Source organism: Danio rerio, chromosome 13 (genome assembly GCF_052040795.2).
Source record: "Danio rerio strain M-AB ecotype USA chromosome 13, GRCz13ab, whole genome shotgun sequence".
Classification (NCBI taxonomy): Eukaryota; Metazoa; Chordata; class Actinopteri; order Cypriniformes; family Danionidae; genus Danio; species Danio rerio.
Genome location: NC_141033.1, coordinates 39,883,555 through 39,907,493, shown reverse-complemented (window position 1 = coordinate 39,907,493; position 23,939 = coordinate 39,883,555). Strand labels below are relative to the sequence as shown.

Sequence of the window (23,939 nt, the reverse complement as noted above, 5' to 3'; positions counted from 1 at the left end):
ACAATAGAGGATTGGAAAAACGTTGCCTGGTCTGATGAGTCTCGACTTCTGCTGCAACATTTGGATGGTAGGGTCCGAATTTGGCATCAACAGCATCAAAGCATGGATCCATCCTGCCTTGCATCAATGGTTCAAGCTGGTGGTGGTGTAATGGTGTTGGGATATTTTCTTGGCATACTTTGGACCCATTAGTACCAATTGTGCATCGTGTCAACACCACAGCCTACCTAAGTATTGTTGCTGACCATGACTATCCCTTTATGACCACAGTGTACCCATCTTCTGATGGCTACTTCCAGCAGAATAATGCGCCATGTCATAAAGTATGAATCCTCTCAAACTAGTTTCTAGAACATAACAATGAGTTCACTGTACTTAAATGGCCTCCACAGTCACCAGACAGAACAGGAGATTTGCATCATGGATGTGCAGCCGACAAATCTGCAGCAACTGCATGATGCTATCATGTCAATATAAACCAAAATCTCTGAGGAATAATTCCAGTACCTTGTTGGAAAGATGCCAAGAAGGATTAGGGCCAAAATGGGATCCAACCCAGTAAGTGCATATCAAAATTCCCTTTTGATTCCCTTCATATTATAAGAGTTGGTAGGATTTTTTATTTCATTTTTTAAATATATATGTATATAAAAAAAGTTAGATATAATTATATATATTTATTACGTTTTGAAAAATCAAATACGCTTACCAAGGATGCATTTGGTCAAAACTACAATAAACAGTATAATTTTAGCATGCAGTAAAATTATAATTATATTACTATATAATATTTATAATTAAAACAAAACAAATCACCTTTATATTAATTTTTAGGGGTGGCAAAGCTAAATTTTACAGTTTACATTAATTCATTACTTCCAAACAGTTGCTGTTTATTTTATTATTAAACTGTGATGCATAAGGTGAGATCAGAGGTGCAGTGTTTGCAAGTTTTTTCCATTTTTTTTCTTTTCAAATGATAGAAAAAAAAGAGGATGACAAAGAAACAGATACAAGGGTTGACGTACTGATTAACTTTATTCCTGCAGTGTTACACGGTCATAACAAGAGTGGAGTCTTGTTTCTCCAGCACATGGTCAGACTGAAGTGATGCATTCAGTGGTGCTGGTGAGACAAAGGCCGCAGTCACAGCGCAGGGCCACTGGAAAGCTGTAGGACGGGTCCACACCGGCGGTGCAGTTGGGCAGCAGCACCGTCTCCTGTCGAGTCTCGTTATAGGTGCAGACGCGCTGGTGAGACTCGATGAACGGCGGCTCCAGCACTGGCTTCTGCAGTGATTGACAGGTGTCTCTCAGAATGATGTCGTTAGGATTACAAGGGCTTTTCATTTTATGTGCTGACATTGACTTTTTTTTTTTGACAGATAGACTTAAAAGCATCTTTAAAGTTTAATGTTTAGTCACTGTAGATTCTTTAATTTTTTAATAATGTCCCAAATGTCTGTTCCATCCAAAAGCAATTCAAATTTAAATTTGAGCTGAAGGCACTATTTAAGACTGCAGGCTAAAACACAGTTTTTATTTTATGAAACTGTCAAAGTTGTCTTTTGGCTTTTCATCAAGTGCTTTTTCAGACAAATGTAAATAAAACACTTTAAATACTCTTTGAAGTGTTTCTTTTATTGCAAGTTTTCCAAGTTGTGTAGATTTTGATATATATCTCAAGCAGCGTTTATGTCAAACTTCAGTTTTATTCAATTCAATATTACTGTTTTTACAGAGGGATGTGTTTATACATAATTTGCCTGATTATATACAACATTGTATTCTACATAAAGTTATTTAGAAAAAAAAAAAAAACTCTCTGGAATATGTTGTGTTTTAAAGGTGTATGTACAGTAAGTTTGACACCCAGTGGTTGAACTAGATATTGCATTCCTGGATCAAAACAAACGCAAGCGCAGATTGCAGATTGTGTTGTATATAAAAGCAAAGGCACGCGATTTTCTAAATTAAATATTAGCCATTAACAAATGTGAGTTTGAATACCATTTTACCTGACATTAATTGCCATATACTGAAAGCAGCAGTAGATAATTCACCTCAGATCTTTGAACCATTTCAATTTGAACTTTAAGAACTGTGACTCAAAATCAACACATCGTCTTAAGCATCTACATTTAATAATGTTAAAATATGTATTAATTTGATTAAAAACTTAACATTTCATGAGTGTGTGCATATTCTGTGCTTCTGGATGGCTGTATTTAAATACGTTTCCTCTGGTGCAAACATCCAAATTAGTTATCACTGCAAATCTCATTCATGTGTATTGTTAGAACACTGTTACAATGTAACCTGCTCACCCAACGTTTACATTTGTTATATTCATATTATTTGCTTATTAATAACCTCATGTGGAAGTCTGCGTCTCATTTCGGAGTTTGCTATTGTCCACCGGAGGTCACATTTCGGTCACGGACATATGCTTTGAAACCCTTTCTGAATGAATGATAATTAACTAATGAAATATGCGATTTTACATGAAGGCAACCTGAGGCGCCGAAATAGAATGGGCTAAACTGGCGTTGGGCAAGACAAAAAACCAAAACAAAGATAGTGTTTTGGCACGTAATGCACATTTTCAAAGCAGAATAACTGACTTCAGCATTGTTTTTCAGCTAAACAATAATGTTCACTTGACATGCTTCTTAAATATCTGCGAACATATTATTTATGCTTTATAAAAGTCAAAAACTTACATACAACACCTTTAAAAAGTACCCATCTCCACTCTAAAAAAAAGTTGAGCCTGAATTTTGTTATATATATACAAATTAGTGCATCTTTAATTAAATAATGCTTGTTAACAAATTGCAACAGCATTTTAAAACACTTTAATTTTTGTTTGTTTGTTTGTTTTTGCTAATCTTAACCGTAGTAAATCTATAATGATTAAATTATTTTACCCTGTTCATATGCAGTCTTCACTCTAAAGGTGAATCTGTGTATTTCTCCTTATTTGCCCTTCAAACTGGAATGACCTCTTGATATCAGGTTGATTTAGTTAAATAAAGAAAAATGGTTACATTAACAATTTAATGCATTTTAAACATTTTACAAAAAGAAGCATAAAAACACAACTGCATTGTAATCATTGTAAAACAATACTAATATATATATATATATATATATATATATATATATATATATATATATATATATATATATATATATATATATGTATGTATGTATGTATGTATGTATGTATGTATGTATGTATGTATGTATGTATGTATGTATATATGTATATATATATATATATATATATATATATATATATATATATATATATATATATATATATATATATATATATATATATATATATATATATATATATATATATATCCAGGCTTGAGCAAATATCTCTACCATTTTGCTGATATTTTCCTTCCCTTTAATTTCCAGCAATCAGTCCAAGAGGTTCTCCTCTCTCTTAGGAGCTTAAGAGCACTAAAGGAAAAGCAGTTCAATTTATTTCGTTTTTAGAAAGTGATTATTTGGGTCCAAATTAAGTTCTGTTTGAGAAGTGCTCTGTGTAATAACTAAATATAAATTCAAACACAATCAATAATGGAAATGCAAACTATTTTGCAAATTAAATATAACTTTAATATTATTATAAGTGCCAAACCCCTGTGGCTGTTTCAGTGGCACAGTTTCATGCCAAAAAAAAAAATAGCACATATATATATATATATATATATATATATATATATATATATATATAATAATTCTTAGCCTGGAATATAATCATTCTTAGCCTTGAAACCAAAATGTACATTGCATTTAAAGACATTTATGCTTAGAATAAATCTATCTGTATGGTGATAAAAATAATCTTGTTTTTTTTAATTAAGTTTTTTTATGATCATATTCACAAATGTTTTTCTTGTTGTGAGTCTAAACACGTAATTTAATTGTAATATTATTTTTAGAAATCAACAATGTCAGCATTTACAATAAAAGTGCCTATATTTGACGATGTTTAACTATTTGAACTGCGAAACATGACTGCATACTGATAAAAGATTTATTATTATTATTATTATTATTATTATTATTTATTATTATTGTCTTTATTATTGTTGTTGTTGTTGTTATTATAAACTGCAGTGCTAAAGACCATTGTATAAACCTAATTCGATCTAATAGATAAAGAAAACTCTGTTAAATAATTCCATACCATTAACATTCCTATAACATAATATTTTCATCTAGACATTTTTATATCATCTCGATTAAGTACTGATCGTCTTGCAGGTGCTTATCTTATTCACTCTGTATTTACAGGTTAATAGGAAAGCAGTCTTACTTGCCAGGTCTCGCAGCGCCCCCAGCAGGCGTCAGTGGTGATGTGCAGGCCTCCGCATCCAGGCTTACGGGCCAGAAAGGTGAATTCTCGGACTGCACAGCCGATGAAACGCCGCAGGTTGAGCACTGAAGCCTCGGTAAAAGCTCCACAACACAGCAAAACAGCCAGTGTCACACAGCACAGACTTACAGCAGAAAAACACACAGAAAGACACAACTCATGAGGTAAGAATGATGAGGTGTAAATACACTTTACTGTAGGTATACAGCTGAAACTAAATCAGGCGATTACTCTTGGTAAATGTAGCAGTTTACACTACTGTATGATTTTGTAAAATGTTTTTGAAAGAAATTGCTATTGAAAATAAAAATAACTCTAAATAAAAATAAATAAGTCTATTGATTAGGTGACTTGATTGTCATTTTATGTTACACTGCATCCATAGCGCTTCACTTTTCCACGTTTCTTCATGTTACAGTCCTATTCCTAAATGGATTAAATTCATCTTGTTCACCTATGGTAAATTCAGTTGACTGGACTTGATTTGAAAAGGCATACACCTGTCTATATAAGGTCTAAGGGTTGACAGTGCATGTCAAAGCACAAACCAAGCATGAATAAGAATCAGTCCTCTGTATGTAAATAACTGTCTGGTTTAGCTCAGCTACCAAATCTGACCTTTGAAGAGTACATTGAATAGATTGGACTGCTGAGTGAATCATTACCCTCACTACTCTCCAAGAACTGTACTTATCCAGAGCGAGCAGAAGGGCTGCCAAAATCACTCTGGACCACTCACACCCAGCACACTGCCTCTTTGAACTGTTACCTTCTAGTCGACGCTACAGAGCACTGTGCATCAGAACAGCCCGACACAGTAACAGTTTCTTCCCTCGGCAATCAATCTCATGAACACTTGACGATAGTAAATGTGGAACCAACATCAGTACTTGCTATACACTTTTTATACACGGATACAGGTACACATATTTAACAACACACTTAATATGCCAATTTGCACATACTGTAACAGCTGCATACATAACTTTGTATATAGTAAAATATCTGTACATACACTTGCCAATTTGTATATTTGCATTCATTACTTACTTCTATTTTTAAAATATATTTATTATCTGTTTTTGTTCTGCCTCTGTAATTCTGTTGCACTGTAGAAGCTCTGTCATAAAAACAAATTCCTAGAATGTGTGAACATACCTGGCAATAAAGCTTTTTCTGATTCTGATTCTGAAGACAAAAGAATTGTCTGTAGACCTCCGAGACAGGATTGTCTCGAGGCACAAGGCTGTTGACAGTTAAAGAAAACTTTCTGCTGCTCTCAAAGTTCCAATAAGCACAGTGACCTCCATCATCCATAAGTGGAAGATGTTTGGTACCACCAGGACTCTTCCAAGAGCTGACCGGCCATCTAAGCTGAGTGATCAGGGGAGAAAGGCCTTAGTCAGGGAGGTGGGCAATAACCCGATGGTCACTCTGTCTGAGCTCCAGCGTTCTTCTGTGGAGAGAAGAGAACCTTACAGAAGGACAACCTGTGCAGCAATCCACCAATCAGGCCTGTATGGTAGTGGCTAGACGGAAGCCACTACCCACCTGGAATTTGCCAAAAGGCATCTGAAGAACTCTCATACCTTAAGAAACATGGCTAAACCGCTCATCACCAGGCTAAAACCATACAAACCTACAGTGAAGCATGGTGGTGGCAGCATCATGCTGTGGGAATGTTTCAGAGTGCTCTTGACCTCAGAATGGGGCGACGGCTCATCTTCCAGCAGGACAATGACCCAAAGCACACAGCCAAAATATCAATAAAGTGGCTTCACAACAACTCGGTCAATGTCCTTGAGAGGCCCAGCCAGAGCCCAGACCTAAATCCTATTAAACATCTCTGGAGAGATCTGAAAATGGCTGTACACCGTCACTTCCCATCCAACCTGATAGAGCTTGACAAGGTACTCCACAGAAAAATGGGCAAAAATTCCCAAAGCAGGTGTGCCAAGCTTGTGGCATCACATTCAAAACGACTTGAGGCTGTAATCGCTGCCAAAGGTGCATCAAAAATATTGAGCAAAGGCTGTGAATACTTCTGAACATGATTTTTCAGGTTTTTTATTTTTTATAAATTTGCAACAATTTCAAAAAAATCTTTTTTCACATTGTCATTATGGGCTATTGTGTGTAGAATTTGGAGAAAAAAAATTAATTTAATCTATTTTGGAATAAGGCTGTAACATAAAAAATGTGGAAAAAGTGAAGCGCAATGAATACTTTCCGGATACACTGTAAGTATTCTGACTATTTTTGAATTTATTTTAATAAAAAAAATTTATTATTTTTGACCGAATTTGTAAATCATGAGATTATTTTCAAGATGTTCCAAAATGTCAGTATTTCAACAGTAACTTAATTTTCAAACATATATATTTTACACAACCCTGTTTTTGTCGTTGTTGTTCATTGTCAAACAATGATTTTCGTCTTTAAGTGAATTATTTCAATCCTTAAAAAATCTAAAGTAATAATACATTTTATTTTATTTTAATAATTTATTATTATTATTATTATTATTATTAAAGTAAATGTAACAACTGTTTTGATTTTTATCTGGGGGTCAGTTGGCGTTTCTGGTGTTTCTTAAATGAGACATGCATGTTCTCCCTGCGTTCGCGTGGGTTTCCTCAAGGTGCTCCGGTTTCCCCCACAATCCAAAGACATGCGGTACAGGTGAATTGGGTAGGCTAAATTGTTTGTAGTGTATGAGTGTGTGTGTGTGTGTGTGTGTGTGTGTGAGTGTTTGCGGATGTTTCCCAGGGATGGGTTGCAGCTGGAAGGGTATCCGCTGCGTAAAAACGTGCTGGATAAGTTGGCGGTTCATTCCGCTGTGGCGACCCCAGATTTATAAAAGGACTAAACCGACAAGAAAATGAATAAATGAATGTTGTACAGTGTCACAAAAAGTATGCTGTGTTGATGTAAACATGCAAACTCTACACAGAAATGCCAACTGCCCCAGCCGGGGCTTGAACCAGCGAGCCTAATTGTAACAACAATTTGAATAGAATTACTGTTATCAAAAAGTAAAAAAATATTGTGAAGGGAATTAAAAATTTGCAATACTTATAATTTGAGTTAATGAAATATGAAATAAATAATAAAAACTGAAAATATAAATGAACAGAAAAACACCCAAATATTAAATATTTCATCTGTTTATATGCCAAATGTGAGCACTTGATATTTAAAAATGTGTTGTTAAATGAATGAATTATTTACAAGGCCGTTCTGTTTTATAAATAAACCAAACAATATGACACAAAGCATATTTTTAAGAATTTCTATGAGAAAAAAAAAGAATTTGCAAGTATACTGTAAAATAGTCATGGCAGCATTTGGTTTTAGATAATTGTAACTTATTAAAATAAGTTAAACATGTTATAACTTATTATATTTTATATATTATTTAATTTATTCAATATTCAGTTCAATTTATCTTTGTTTCTATTGTGCTTTTACAGTGTAGATTGTGTCAACCAGTGTAACATAGAAGGTCTAGTAAATTGAAACAGTTGAAATTCAGTTTAGTTCAGTTTAGTGTGGTTTAATTTTCACTGCTTAATGTCCAAACACTGAAGAGCAAGTCCAGCGATGCCCAGCTCCACAAGTCCCAACCATGTGAGCCAGTGGCATATATATTATATATTATATGATTTTATATTATACATCACATTATATAATTTTACCAAATTAAGTTATGCAAGCTATTTTAAGTCAGTTTAATATCATATAAGTTTAATAGAATTTAAGGCAACCAGGATTTTTTTACGGTGTATAGTTAATAATTTGTTAATTTTTTTGCAGGCATTTTGAGAATAATTTGTAATCTTTCGATAAAATCTAATATATATATATATATATATATATATATATATATATATATATATATATATATATATATATATATATATATATATATATATATATATATATATATATATATATATAATCCAGATCATTTGTAATCAGTTATTACTCAGCACTTTAATAAGCGGCTACTAAAAATGAAGACTAGAACTATTTGTTTACCATAAGTTTTAGTTTTAATTTTAGCCTTGAAAATGGCTCATAATCGCTTATACATTTTTTTTTTTATTTAAAAAAAAGGCATTTTTCATGAGTGAATATCAAGGGTAAAATAATCAATTAAACCTAAAACTCTTATGCGTTTTCTATAAAACAATAAAAAAATAGTTTGTAAGTTTCTCACCCCTGCGCTCCAGACCTCAGAAGAGCCATTGCTTCTTCCAGTGACTGTAGTGGAAAGAAGCTGTATTGACATTTTACTAAATAAAAGTAATTGAATCAAATATTAATAAAAGAATCCTCTCAAATCTTACTTGTATTTGTCCTTTTAGTTTCAGCAAAGCCAAAAAAAACCTTTATATGACAGAATCAGCTCACAAATCTCACTTCTAGTCCTGATATCAGCTCTCCTGAAGCGCTTCTGACTCTGAACTTGCACAAATCTGTAATTTATTAAAAACGGTGCTGCCAACCCCACCTAATACACACAGGGCTGTCTCTGTTGCTCAGGCTGCATTCAGCAGTAATAAAGAGACGTCACACAGACTCAAGACAAACAGGGAAGGAGCCGATGTGTTGGTGTGTGCGGAGACTCATCCAGACCCTCGGGCTCTGAAATCCGCACACGTCTTACCTGCTGCTCAGGTACATCACCCGCACATCCATTAGCTTAATCAAGAGGAAAGAAGCTCTTTTTGTTCAGAGTCATCCACATGGAAGGAGAATCGGAGGAACCCTTATGCTTTAATCCATGTAATCATTTATTCATTCATCCATCTGTCTTGTGAGTTGTGTTTAGATCTGGTGGAGTCAGGACAGGTTAAATGAGACATCAGGCTCCAAACAGTCTTACAGTAACATGCTGGCAAAATAAGAGATTTTCTCAAAATGAGGCCTGAATCTTCATAATCTCTATAGACCTGGGGCTAGGATGACAGTTATGTTGGCATTTTCTTTTTTTAAATTATTATTAATCTTCATTGTTACATAAATAAAGTGTAATTAAAGGGACAGTTCACTTAAAAATAAAAATTCTGTCATAATTTACTCATCGTCTACTTGTTCCAAACCTGTTTGAGTTTCTTTCTTCTGGTGAGCACTAAGGAAGATACACTGAATAATGTAAGGGGGAAAGCCATTGACATGTTGTATTTTTCTCTTTGAATTTCAATGGCAGCATTTCTCCAACATTCTGTTGAAAATTTAGTTTTGTGAGCAGCAGAAGAAAATCTTTAACTTGTAGGTCCACTTGAGTGTGAGTAAATGGGAAGAAAAGTTTGGTGAACTATCCCTTGTGTTGGGATTTCATGAGAGTGTGATTTGACTGGGGTCACTTAAAGGTGCAGCATGTAAGCCAGATTAACGACCAAAAAACAGTCTAATGATAAAGCCTAAAAGTTGATTTAAAACGTTTTCTAAAAAAAATAGCTACAGCACTTGATAGTAGGAATACTTTTAATAATAAAAGGAGTAGATTAGAATTGATTAAAAACCTCGAATTGATAAGAAATGGCTTCTATTTCTTGCAGCCGAACAACAGAAAACTGACGATGATCACCTTAGGTACACCTCATGTGCTTTATTTAGTGTTAAATGCTGATAATGTGAGTTTGAATGCCATATGACCTTTATTCCCATACTACTGAAAGCAGCAGCAGATAGTTCACCTCAGATCTTGAAGATAAAATAAACTGTTTGAAATTGAACTTTAGAACTGTAAAATAATGCAAACCAACACATCTCAGTGATTCAGCATCTACATTTGATAATGTTTAAGAGGTTTAATATGTATTATTCAGATTATTACCCTTACCATTTCATGAGTGAGTGCATATTCTGTGCTTCTGAATGGCTGTATTTACATTTCTGTCTTTTTTCGTCTGGAGCAAACAACCAAATTGCTTATCACTGCAAATCTCATGACGTAGCGTAATGTTAGGAAACAGGGTCACAATGCAACCTGCTCACCTGATGTTTACATTTGTTATATTCATATTATTTGGGAGAACTATCCCTTTCCAAATGAATGCCAAAGTGACGTATAGTGATCAAGTTGGAAAAGACCAAGTTAATTTCAGTGAATCCACATTTAGGCCACTCTGTATGGTGTAGAGTCATTTTAAATCATTTTAAAACACATTTTGTCATTTTAACACGTCTGTTAGAATTATTTCATGTTAAAATGTAATATGCATATGAAATGTCTAAGCATAAATACACAGGCATATGTAAATTATAAAGATGTGATAATTACTTACATTTTTGAACTATTGTAATATTATTTAATTGTTTGTATTAATGCTTTATTATTAACAGAGGGCCTGTGCAACAACCCAGAAATACATTAGGATAATTTTTAACCCACTTCATAACCGCAACAATAACAGAAGGAAAGACAATTAAACAAATCAAAAAGGTTATGCTATTTGAATCAATTTAATTAAGCTATGAAAAGATATATGTTACATTTATAAATATAAAAAAACTATTATTAAAACGTTTAAAAATAGCTTTAAATGCGTATTGACTAACCTTTATCATACTTTTTGCTGAAACAATGTTGAAATTAAACTTAATTGTTTTGAAAACTTTAAAGGGGTAAGCCTACTATTTTTTTTTACAAAGACACTTTAAAAAAAAAAAAAAGAAACTTTTGTTTATATTATTAAAATGTCTGAATTAGGCATTCATTGTGGTGACGGTTACCTACAAAAAAAAAAAAAAAAAAAGCAACAACTCACCGTTGTCCCCACCGAGCATTTTTATGTAGGCCTATAAAAGTCGTTTAATAAAAGTCCAAGCATACACATCTTGGTTAAAAAATTTGTTCAAAACCTGGTCTCTCAGTAAGTCTAATAGCCGCCTAATACTCCACGCCACTAGTGATCAAATAAACAGATCCGCTTACAGACTTCACATTTGAAATCGACTTGGTGTATTTATGGCATGTTTTTTTTTTTTTTACCTAATAATAATGAAGTCGTCTTACACACAAAATATGGTTACTGCTGGTTATTGATGTATAGAGAGGAGTAATTTACTAGTTCATCTATAATCTTCCTTTAGGTCTGTGCGCCGCCCTGAGTGGTCGTTATAATTAGAGAGCCCAGCGCGCGCGTCAGGTTACATTCCCTCACACCCTCAGCCCGCCGCGCGGCCGTTTCCCCCGGTGAGCTCAGCTGGGAACCAGAGCGAAACTACGAGCTTCACTCTTTGCTACCCGCAGTAATATGAACTCCCTGACGATTTGTATTCGTCGTTATTGTAGTTGACGACGGGAAACTTTCAGCTCTGGATGTGCAAGTGGAGATTTGAAGAGTTTCATATTTTGCCAAACATGTAAGTAGAACTGAAGTTCCACTGAAGACCCACCTTGACAGCTTTAAGGTCATATAACGCATAACACGCATTTATTCGGTATTACACTTTATAGATGATTATTTTTGTTGTTAATTATTGTTGTACTAATAGTGTTATATATTATGTTATAAAAATGCTGTCATGTGAAATAAATGCTTCAAATTGTAAGAATAACCATTGCCTAATAACTTATTCCATAATTTTAATATAACTTTAGTTGTTTCACTTTAAAATATTATTTTATCGGCACTCAAGAATGTCCATAAAGTCATAGGCTTACTGTAGAACTATGTGTTTGATGTAGTTGACAATATTGATATTGACGTGTCTGATATTGAGCTCTATTTGTAACACGTGCCCTCCCGCGCGAGCGCTATTTTGGGCTCGTGGAGCGCGCAACGCATATCTCGCGCGCAAAGCATTCGGTGTGTCAGAAGGTCACGCTGCTTATTCTAGACCATGCGCAGAACATTTCTGCTGCCTATGCACGCAAGTCTGATAAATAATCATTTAGTTTAATAAAAAAATATTTCTATAAAGCAGTATATAAAGCTAAAAGTATCACAATTTTTTGTTAATTTCCAGATATTTCTGCAACGTGGATAAATAAAAATCGTGATCCCACATCTACCGGCTCTGTTAGAAATTGTGTTTTAGTCTACACAGTATTACACACTGTAAAGCCTACACGAGAATCCCAATTAAGATGCACAGGCTTCTATTGGTATGCTATGAAACTGTTGTTTATTTAAAAGAAAAATAATTTTCAAGGAACATAAAGTAAGAATGTAAATGTAATATAGATTAAATTGATCTATTATTAATACTATTATTGATGTTGCTGTTGCTGTTTTGGATATTATTTATCATGGTTTACTGAATAAATGTCATTCAGTGAAACAGCAACATTATAATATTATACACTATAAAAAGTTGTGTTATTTCAACCCAAATGTGTACAGAAATACATTGCACATTTAGAACAAGTAACATTTTATAAAACATTAAAATAGTCATCTTTAGGATGATCTGACTTTGACCTTGTACAGTATAGCTATGGGGGAAAATTAGAGACCACTTGAAAATTTTCTGAATGTATTTATTTTGTTGTTTGTTTTAGTAAAATGTTAATAATTGATTCTGATAGTTTAAAATAAACATTGTCGTTTTGCATGTTACTACAGTTGGTCAAAATAACACATTCTTTTCCATTTATGATTAAAAATCAACCACAAAATACTGATTTCTTGACTCTTCTGAAGGTAAAACCTTAATGTCATATAATATTACAAAGCTCGATTTAAAATTCTAAAGACATGTTAACGCTTCATGAATTTTACAGCCTTTTTAGTCTTTTATTATATTTGTCTTTATATTGTGATAGTTATCATAACATACAAACAATTTATGAGTTTTTGACATTTCTCATTTTACACATAGCCAAACCAGTCCAATATTATTTTTTAGTTGCAGTGAAAAAGTGAAAGTTTGTCTTTGGTTTCACCTTACAAACATCAACACCACAACCTAAACAGTCAGTATACAAAATACTCTACATAAAAAGATACAATTGGATCTATAAATACGCTCATATTTCTAGAAGGCTTGTCTATGCATAGATATCATCCTGTTGGTATGTTTTGTTCTGTTGGTGTGAAATGCTTTAGATGCTGTGGTGGTCATTCTGTGTGGATGAAGTTTCCATTTACCCCTTTCACTTCTGTCATTTAGTGGGATTTTAAACTAATGCCACCACTCTGCTTCAGAGATAATGCACACATATATGTTGATCTCTGCCTGGGAATGTGTTAATGGCTGCTGTGTTTTCATTCCTTATTATTATGCCAGTATGTGAGCGATCTCACTCTCTGTTCTTGTTCCCATGAGTGCAGCTCTGGATAGCACACATTCTTCCACTAGAGTCACGTTGTGCTAAAAGGACACAAATACACACTGTCACAGACTGGTCTAATTGAAGCAGTGACATTTTGTTAATTTAATTGATCCTTCTATTATATTAGGGTTGTTCTAATGTGTGTTCTAATGTGTGTAATAATGACCCCTTTAGAGTCCTGAAAAAGTGGCAGTTTTTGCCCCTTAGATGGCACTATTGCTGACTTATTTAAAGGGATAGTTCACTCAAAGATGTAAAGTCTGTCAGGATTCTTCTTGAGTTCTTTTATCCAGTTCAAGTATTATTTTATTCCTACTTTGGATGTTTTCCCCACAACAATCTTCAGAATATCTTGTTTTGTGTTCAACAGAAGAAAAAAATAATAGAAGTTTAGAACCACTGGAGTGTGAGTAAATGGTGAGGGCATTTCATTTTAGGTAAACTATCACTTTAACAATTCCTTCTATGCTTTGCATTCTTTATGTTATTTTTAAATTAATCATACTGTACCTTGAGAATGTTGTGTGATTAGTACTCAATTTATTGTTTTTGTAGGTGTAAGACCTCTTTTGGTCAATCAGTTTTCTCTGGAAAGGGAGCCAAACTGTCCAATGATTTACCTGTTAGCCTAAAATCAGAAAGTATTATAAATATTTTAGTAGTGTTCTTAAAAAGTGGCCTAAATCAAAACAGCAGTGTTTGCACAAATAGTCTACTATTAGTTTGATAGATCACGTCACCTTTGCTTTTGCCTTCAGTAATTTTATGTAAAGAATTATACTGTTGTGTATATATATTTATTATATTTCCATTTTGTCAATTCTTTCAAGCCTCCTGTGGACAGGTGTTGAGAATTAGCAAGTTTGCTAAAACACTTAAACAAATGCATTTGGTTGTCCAGTGCAATTGTGATGTCCGTGTCAAATAAATACATTTAATATTAATATTTTAAATTTTTTATGTGTCCTCAATATATCTTCATTTGATTTTATTTATTTATTTTCAAACAGAAATATCATACATAAAATATCTTTAACAAAAAATAAAATTCAACATGGTCGAAAATGGTGGGGGATGAAGCTCAAGCTTATTATTCTCCCACCCACACACATCATTCGTCTATTACTTAAACTTATTCCTTCTTTTTTTATCTTTTCTTTTTACATGAGACATATTTTATCCTTTTGGCATCTTTGACATATTATATGTTTGAATCCATTTGTACATTTACATTTTATAACATAAACCCAAAAAATACATAGTACTGCAAGCCATTAATTAAAATTTCATTATACCTTTCTAATTTCATCCTTTTTCAATCACCTCCTTCATTATATTCCTTTAATAATATATATTTATGCAACTTTTTAAATTGATTAATATCCTGACATTGTTTGAAAATCTGTTCTAGACTGTTCCATATTCTGGCAAAAAAAAATAACAGCACAACAGAAGTTATTATTATTGAGCTGGTGTTTTACTGAGGCTGTTTATTTGAAATCTATTCATTTCCATAGGAATTTAAATCTGTAGTTTCAGCCTGAATTTTAAAAATGTGCCCATGCAGATGTTGCTCATGCTTACTTTTGTGATGCAAATGCAAATACATACAGAAACATAAAGCTGCTTGTTTAAAAGTGACTTATGTGCAAGCGGCAGTGCTGTTTACATAACTAAATATTGACATTTAATGTTTTAAAATTGTCTGAATTTATGCAAAGCTGGCGACATCTTAAAGCGACTATATCTATAAGATTCTTCATGTATTAATTAGCGTTTTTTGGCCAATGTAAACAATTTGTGACTAAACCTAATAACGTGAGATCTTCGCTGACTACTTGATTTTAAAGTGAAGTAGAATGATGGTATTTTTTTACTTGGGAAATTAAAAGGATGTGATGTTTACATGCATATTCTGGGTCTCAGTAGTATGACTAATGTCAGTACGTTTACATGGACATCAATAATCAAATTATTTGCCTTAATCTGAATCATACAGTAATATGATTAAGGTGTTTACATGAGTTGCTTTTTGAATGTTCCTTTCATGATCCCGTTTTACATTTCATAGCACATAATTTGATTAACGTCATTGCCATCCACATTTTCTCTGGAGTTTTATTTAATTTTGAGTGTTTCATTTTTAATTTGTCGACTTTACTGCAGCTTTCATTTTCATTCAGGAACATTTCATGTGTGCCCCCGTGACAAATGAGATAGATGCGAGTATGAACTGCTGGAAGAGAGTAGTTTTAATGGAATTTGATAACGCACACCCAATGCGGAAAAAACCTCTGCATGTCGCGATGTAGGTGTCTGTGGTCCTTCACTGACTCGGTGGGTGCAGAGAAAAGAGTCAAACAGTTGTGTGTGTATGGAATTTCCTGTTGCAAAATGCAGGAAAAATCTTACACAACCGTAATAGTTTGATTGCGGTGTTTACATGTCTGTACTGCACTTAAATGATGTGTCTAAATCGCCATACTCCACATGTCTTAATTTGATTTCTGTTTAGTTCGATTATGACCTTAATCGGATTACTTTAATCCAAAAATTGCTGTTTACATGGTTAACTCTTAATCAGAGTATTTTCTTAATCGTATTCGAATTAATGGATTAATGGTGTCCATGTAAACATACCCTGTGTCATACAAAGAAGGATTCATTGAAAGTACAGTGAAGTCTCATATACGTATCAAGACCCATATTGTCTTTAGTCTCAAATGTAGGGCTAATAAAACTGTCATAACAGTTCAATTTTGTTTACTTCATCTGTCGACTTGATGACAGTCAATTGCAGATCCTGTGCAGACAGATCCACATCACTCTGATCAAATGCTTTCTTAACTGCTGCTTTTTCACCTCTGTCACTTCTGCAGTACATATTCACATACACGCCCATGGATCTGGATTTTTGTTTACATCATTAGGCTACAAGCTATTTTTGTCTTCTTTTCCCTTAATGCAAAAAGAATTCATATAAATGAAAACAATTTTGCTCTAAGTATACTGGGGCATTAAATCATGCTCAGTCTCTTGTATGATGTATGTTTGAAATGTGTAAATGATTAATAATTTTTTTGCTGTGATCGTGGCCAATTACTATTGCTAATAACAAGGGGTCTAAATATAGACCATTTAAGTGGACTACAGTTTACTAATTGCATTCTTAAATTAAGATTTAACAAAGTTTATAAAGGAGAGGGGAAAAACAGAAAACACTTTGAACACAATCCTGTGTAAAGGTAATGTTAAAGTAAACTGACCACTTTAACATTCTCTCTGTCCACTTTCCAGATGCTGCAATGCCTCGAGTCGTTTTCGGCTAAACTGTCTCTGAGGGAACCATGGCATCACAGAGGACATCTGGAGACCCGTTTGCTGAACGCGGCTCTCTCCCTCTGGACATTGATGATGTCCACATACTCCTGCAAGGTCAGACTGAAGCTTTAATTGAGCATAATGTCATTTTTGTTTTAGACCGTGAATTCATTCATTCATTCATTCATTCATTCATTCATTCATTCATTAAACAAACTTTTATCTGTTTATTTAAGAGTAGATTCAAATGATTTATCTGGTGATTCTGTGTGTGTAGTGTGTGTTAAAATCATAGGGTGCATCTAAAATTTAGTAGATACTATATTTAAATTTACTACGCGGCTGTTAGAAAAGTATGTTTTATATAGTATGAATGCGAATAGTATGAATGGAATTCAGACATACTATATCCGCCATTTGTCATGATCACATGAACTACCATTGTCAGTTGCTTCACTTCACTCCTATTCATGAATACTTGAATAGCATCATGAGATTGCGTATCGTTCATTGGATGCACACATCAGAATCTTGCCGGAAGTACGTCAATCGGGTACTTCTCACATACTGTTTTTCGAATACTATAAATTTGGACATACAACTCTGCTCACATACTGTTTTTAGCACACTATATAGTAGGAAAGTATGCAATTTCAGACACAGCATTGCTCACTCACTTAAACACATCCTAAAAAACATTATGCTTAGCTCTGAATAAAGCAATTGTTGTTTCTAAAATTGCATAGTCTTTATATCTGGAAATATATGTTTCCCAACCCTGTTCCTGGAGGCACACTAATCGTACATATTTTGGATGTCTCTCTTATATGCACCATTCATTTAAAGTTTTGGAGTCTCTTCTGATGTTCTGATGAGTTGATTCGGGTGTGTTTGATTTGGCAGAGTTTGTAAATGTGTACTGTTGGTGTGCCTTTAGGAACAGGGTTGGGAAACACTGCTTTATATTATACTGTATATACACTCTCACTCTCACAAATTATATAGTGAACTCTCACTGTAAAAAAAAGGAACATTTTGCCATCCATAAAACCTTTTTGTTACAGTCTTTTAAATGAACAGTTATCTGAAAGGTTCTGTGAGGAAATCAAAATTGTGGATATCTCAACAATTATGAAACCTCTATTTTTAAGAGTCTGCTTCACATCCATTAAAAAAGTTCTATTGTATGTACAGTAAAGCCTAAAATTATACCTCAGGGAAATTCTGACTTAAAGTTACTTTCATTCAACTAGGACTGGAAATGACACAGACTTCTCTCAAAAGATAAGAACTCAACTCAACTCAATTTATTTCTAGAGCACTTTCAACAAACCACAATATGTACCAAAGTGCCATAGAGTGTAGGGAAACCAGTACAGGTGTAATGTGCTCTCGTTTTTTTGTGCTTGTTAAAAGCCTGGCAGCTGCGTTCTGGACCAGTTGCAGTCATGAGAAAGGATTCTGACTAACACCCAGATACAATGCATTGCAATAATCCAGATGAGAAGAGATGAACGCATGAACAACCTTCTTCAAGTCACTGAAAGAAAGGACAGAATTCAGCTTGGCAATACATCTAAAATAGAAATAACTATTTTTGACAACTGCATTAATTTGCTGATCAAATTTAAGCGCAGAGTCAAAAATAACACCAAGACACTTTACGGAGGAATGTATTTTTCCAGGAAGGAATGACAGATTGCCATAAGAATCTGAACCTTTTTGGCCGAAAACAATAAATTCACACTTGCCCTCATCAAGTTGGAGAAAGTTTTTCTCTAACCAACCCATCACATCTGCCAAACAATTTAAAAGCCTGAAGGGAGGATTGATCCCCAGACTTTATGTGGAAGTAGATTTGAGTGTCATCAGCATATAGATGGTAATTTATGCAATGCTTTTCAAAGATTTTTCCAAACGGAACTAAGTAAACGGGAAAAAAAAACAGGACCCAGTATCGAGCCATGCGGAACCCCACTCATTATGTAAATGACAGATGGACAAGAGTTTTCCAAACTGACTTAGATAGTTCTATCCTTCAGATATGAGGAGAACCAATCCAAAGCTAGACTGGATAGAAGATGATGTACTAGAGACATCATTGTGGGAAAAAAAAAAATTCTCAGCTTTTATTTGCATTTAAACAAAAACTTTAAGAATTTGCCATAGGTTTGAATAACTTCGAGCTTGACAGTATATGGATAGTTAGAATGAATTTTGGACATGCTACATGCACCACGTTGTCCCTATGACATAGCCTTATTTACTAGTGTCACTTGCATCAATTCACTTAAATAAATCCTTTCCCATAAATCCAGACAACTTCAGAACTTGCCTTACTTTCTGGTTTTCACATACTAAAAAGCAGGGAAGTATGCAGTTTCAGTTAAGCTAACGACATTATTAAGGCATAAATCCAGCATGGTTATGTGTTTGCAGAATGTTTGGAAATAGGTAGATGTAATTAAAGTTCTGTTGCCCTTAGTCATGGAGATTTCCACAAAAATGTTTTATTTTTCCTAGAATGAAGGGTGTGGGTAATTAGATTTTATATCCATGAAAATCTTCCCTCTCTCTTTTAAAGTGTGTGTTTGGTTGTTTTGTACTAAGTACTTTTGTACTCAGTAAGTAAACTGCTGTGAATGTGTACAGTTCTTTATGAACATGATTTGTGCAATCACATTAAGGTTAGTTATGAAAACAAAACATTACATTTTTGTCGATTGCAACATAAGCTCATTTTAAAAAAAGTAGGCCTATATACATTTCTGGAGACCCTGAATTATGTAGCCAAAATTATGTTTGGCTGCATTTTGTCTTTAAAACAAATGCTACGGGGCTGTATGACGTTGTTCCATTTCGTGCTAGAAGCTGACTGCTTCTAAATGGACGGTTTTCTAGCTGCTACCAGTTTGTCCAGTTAGTTTGTCATGTATGATGACCATGATGACTGGGTTCAAGTGCAGCGAAGAATGGTTTCAGAAAGTGAGTGAGACTAAAACAGAAGCCATAAAATAAACAAGTAAATAACAGGGCAAGAATGTGGTAAAATCTGAAAATGTGGTTAAAAAAAGGGCTTTTTTTCTGTATTGCTTTTAAAATTGTCGGTTGTGTTTAGGAAAGGGGGTGGGCGGGATAAACAGTGCTTTTGAAAACACTATTGGTTGGGTTTAGGGAAGAGGGTGAGCAGGACAATCGGTCCTTTTGAAAACAGTATTTGTTGGGTTTAGGGAAGGACAAGGGTCATTTAGGCCCCGTTACACTAACATGTTTTTATTTTAAACAGTATTTTAGAATGAAAACGGTCCGCGTCCACACTAGCGTTTCACCCAGCATTTCTGAACAACTCTGCTTCTACATTACACCACTAAAAATGCACATCACGTGACCACATGCACACACATTTTGGCATGCACTGCAGCGTGCTTTGAGCACATCTAATGGCACTCGCAAGAGAATTTTTGAGATGTCAAAAAGCATACACAGCACCCTCTGGTGGATTTGTAAAAACAAAAATGCCCAAAAACATAGCTCCTAGGATGTATTTGGCACTCTCCAGAAATGTATAAAGTGGTATAACCCTCCCACCCCCTTACAAGAAATTAAATAGATAATTTATTTCAATTTAAGTAGTAACGACAGAAGTTAAATGTTTTAAAATTATTTCTATGTTCTCGGGCTACTTGTTTTGTCATGTTTAACCCATTAGAGAGAAAAAAAAAACTTAATTGTGATGTTAAAAAAACTTACCTAATAAATGTTTCCCACTGTCAGTGTTCTGAAATGAACTAAAATCAAATGAAGTTAAAATTACTTTTGAAATACAAGAACAAAAGCAGATGCAATTGTGCAACATATTTATTCAAATCTGAAGATTCAGTGAATAATTAATGTTTTAACATGTTGATAACCGCTGAAGCCTTAAGGATACAGCAGTTTGCATTAGGTTAATCTGCACTTGTTTAGACATGCTTTGTGTGTTTCTCTGGCACAGGTAAAAGGTGGAGCTTTTATGAAACCTGCAGTACTGGCGCTTGATCTTGAATTGCGTAGCTAAAGCTTACGGGGCAGGTTGTGCCGTGTTTACGTTAGTTTTAAAATCTGAATCTAATACATGCTCTCCAGAATTTCAGTGCAGGAGTTTTGCACTGCTTTGCTGTACTGCAAGATGAGGCTGGTCTATAAAACGTTTCTGCCGTTGCACACTCCATCATACAACTATTGATAAAACAGGAATAGTACATCTGATGACATCAGCATGGGTGAGTTTGTAGTAGCTTGGAAATTAGTTGAAATATAAATGCATAACTTAGTGTCTAAATATGCTCTGAAGGAAGAAATATCAGTCAGTATGCAATCATCAATGTAACATCTTATTTACCATTCAGCCGCATCTGTCATAGTGCAATTATTACTGTTAATGTCTCCTTAAAAGACAACAAAAAGAAGTTGCCTTGCTTTGTTGGGGTTGATCGGCCATCTGAAAGGTCTCATGGGAAGAAACTTGGATTTCAAGGTGAGGTGATGCACACTATTTAAAACTAAATAATGCACATAATAATAATGCACACACATACATACATACAAACTGACATACAGTAGCAGTGCAGTCTTGCTAAAAAATTGACTAATATATTTGATAAACATAATGAAAGTCACTTGATGCTATATAATATTTCTGCAATAATGCTTTTATGTGAATTTTATTTTATTTTTCTATTATCTTGAATTTTTCTCAGTACTGGGTTGCAGCTGGAAGGATATCTGCTGCGTAAAACATATGCTGGAAAAGTTGGCGGTTCATTCTGCTTTGGTGACACCTGATGAATAAAGGGACTAAGCCGAAGGAAAATAAATAAAATAATTATCTTGAATCAGTATAAAGCAGTTTATTCATCATATTTGTCTCTGCTAAATGTCAGTCAAAAGCTATTTCCCTGTTTCTGTTGTTCACTCAAAGGGAGGTGTTGTCTCTAATGATTTATTGTACGACCAACACCTCCCAAAACACATTAAACACAAGGTGTGAACTTTATACAATACAAACATTCCAGATTGTTCCAGATTACTAAATTGTTTTTTTTTAATTGTTTTTTTTATTTAGTTAAAGGAGGTCATCAGTAAAGATGAATGTTGAAATCTTTTTGAGGTAAATCAACAATTGATTAGTCATTCAATTCCACTTTCGGTACAGCAGAGGGAACACCAAAAGAATGCTTCCTCTTTATTTAAAAATGGTGTGGTTAACAAATCATGTTGATTTTTAAAGAAATTCAATAATAGGTTGTTTGCTCCTAAGGAAAAAATTTTTTTCCAAGCTAATGCTGTAAACTACTTTATATAGCCCTTTTTTTTACAGTACTAAAATATCATTCATTCATTAATTTTCTTGTCGGCTTAGTCCCTTTATTAATCCGGGGTCGCCACAGCAGAATGAACCGCCAACTTATCCAGTACATTTTTAAGCAACTGATGCCCTTTCAGCCGCAACCCACACAATCATACTCTACGGACAATTCAGCCTACACAATTTACCTGTAACGCATATCTTTGGACTGCGGGGGAAACCGTAGCACACCCACGTGAACGCAGGGAGAACATGCAAACTCCACACAGAAACGCCAACTGAGCCAAGGTTCGAACCAGCGACCTCCTTGCTGTGAGGCGACAGCACTACCTACTGCACCACTGCTTTGCCAGTACTAAAATATGAATTACTAAAATTTATTATTATTATTACTACGGCATTTCCGTGTGGAGTTTGTATGGTCTCCCACTGTTGCTGAGGGTTTCCTCCGGGTGCTCCGGTTTCCCTCACAACCCAAAGATATGCGCTTGGTGAATTGGATGAACTAAATTTACCATAGTGTATGTGTGTGTGTAAATGTGAGAGTGAATGGGTGTTTCCCAATACTGGGTTGCTGCTGGAAGGGCATCTGCTGCGTAAAACATATGACGGAAAAGTTGGCGGTTCATTACGCTGTGGCGACTCCTGATAATTAAAGGACTAAGCCGAAGTAAAACGAATGAGTGAATTGACAATAGAACCCTACACAATGAAACCCAATAAGCCTATTATAATTTTATGTAATAATTTGTGAACTCAAATATAGTAAGTTCTCATTCATTCCTCATCAATATTGTTTTCTCATGATTTAAGGTATTATATTTCTTTACAGTTTCTCTAATAAGTACAATGAACTTCAGTAAAGTTTGAGTGGAATATACTTGTTGTATTGGCTAAATTTAATTGTAACTGTTTACACCACAACTTTTACATTGTAGTATAGAAATAATTAAAAACTCAACTTAAAAAAAGGGCAACAAGTCTAAATATCTAAATGTAATGATTAATTGTGAACCGTCAGCATTTAATGACTAGAAAATATTAGATTGTTAGGTTTTACACTGCAACTTTTACATTTAGTTTAGAAAAATAAAAAAGATCAACCTTAAAAGTTAAACTAGCCTAAACATCTGAATGTAATGATTAATTGTGATCTGTCATTTAATGTTTGGATGTCTTATTAAAATGGACATACACTGAAACATAAGCATTTGTTTCCTATTAAAAGTAAAAAAAAAAAAAAGTTAAAAGAGTAGAACTTGCCCTTATTTCTTTTTTTTCCCTCTCTTAATTCCTTTTGTATCATATTATTATTTAGTTGTATTTCATTTTGATATTACACATATATATATATTTTATAGAGCCTAAATGTACACTCACTGGCCAGTTTTTTAGGTACACCTTACTTGTACTGGGTTGGACCCCTTTTTTCGTTTAGAACTATCTTAATCCTTCGTGGCATAGATTTAACTGGAATTATTCTATTTGGTATTATTTGGTACTGAAAATATTCCTTTTTGCTTCATATTGACATGATAGCATCACGCAGTTGCTGCAGATTTGTCGGCTGCACATCCATGA

General features: G+C 34.0%; 2 protein-coding genes across 23 annotated transcripts in view; one reads left to right on the top strand and one right to left on the bottom strand.

Annotated features, from left to right (window-relative positions):
• Window positions 1-1,014: 1,014 nt before the first annotated feature.
• gphb5 (glycoprotein hormone subunit beta 5) lies at window positions 1,015-8,937 on the bottom strand. Of its 2 annotated transcripts, none has more exon segments than NM_001166338.2 (4): window positions 1,015-1,289; window positions 4,339-4,522; window positions 8,621-8,664; window positions 8,751-8,865. In NM_001166338.2, coding segments are annotated over 3 exon segments (405 nt in total). In that variant the 5' UTR covers window positions 8,650-8,664; window positions 8,751-8,865; the 3' UTR covers window positions 1,015-1,097.
• Window positions 8,938-11,607: 2,670 nt separating this feature from the next.
• syne2b (spectrin repeat containing, nuclear envelope 2b) overlaps window positions 11,608-23,939 on the top strand; it is a 200,618-nt gene continuing 188,286 nt past the window's right edge. For 20 of the 21 annotated variants that reach the window (XM_087279586.1, XM_087279597.1, XM_087279588.1 and 17 more), the window contains exons 1-2: window positions 11,608-11,775; window positions 16,988-17,125. In XM_087279586.1, coding sequence (XP_087135712.1) covers window positions 17,038-17,125 — 88 coding nt within the window. In that variant the 5' untranslated portion in view covers window positions 11,608-11,775; window positions 16,988-17,037. Of the gene's footprint in view, window positions 11,776-16,987; window positions 17,126-21,047; window positions 21,274-21,446; window positions 21,528-23,939 lie in introns of those variants that run through there. The other variant, XM_087279587.1, reaches the window with a different exon arrangement.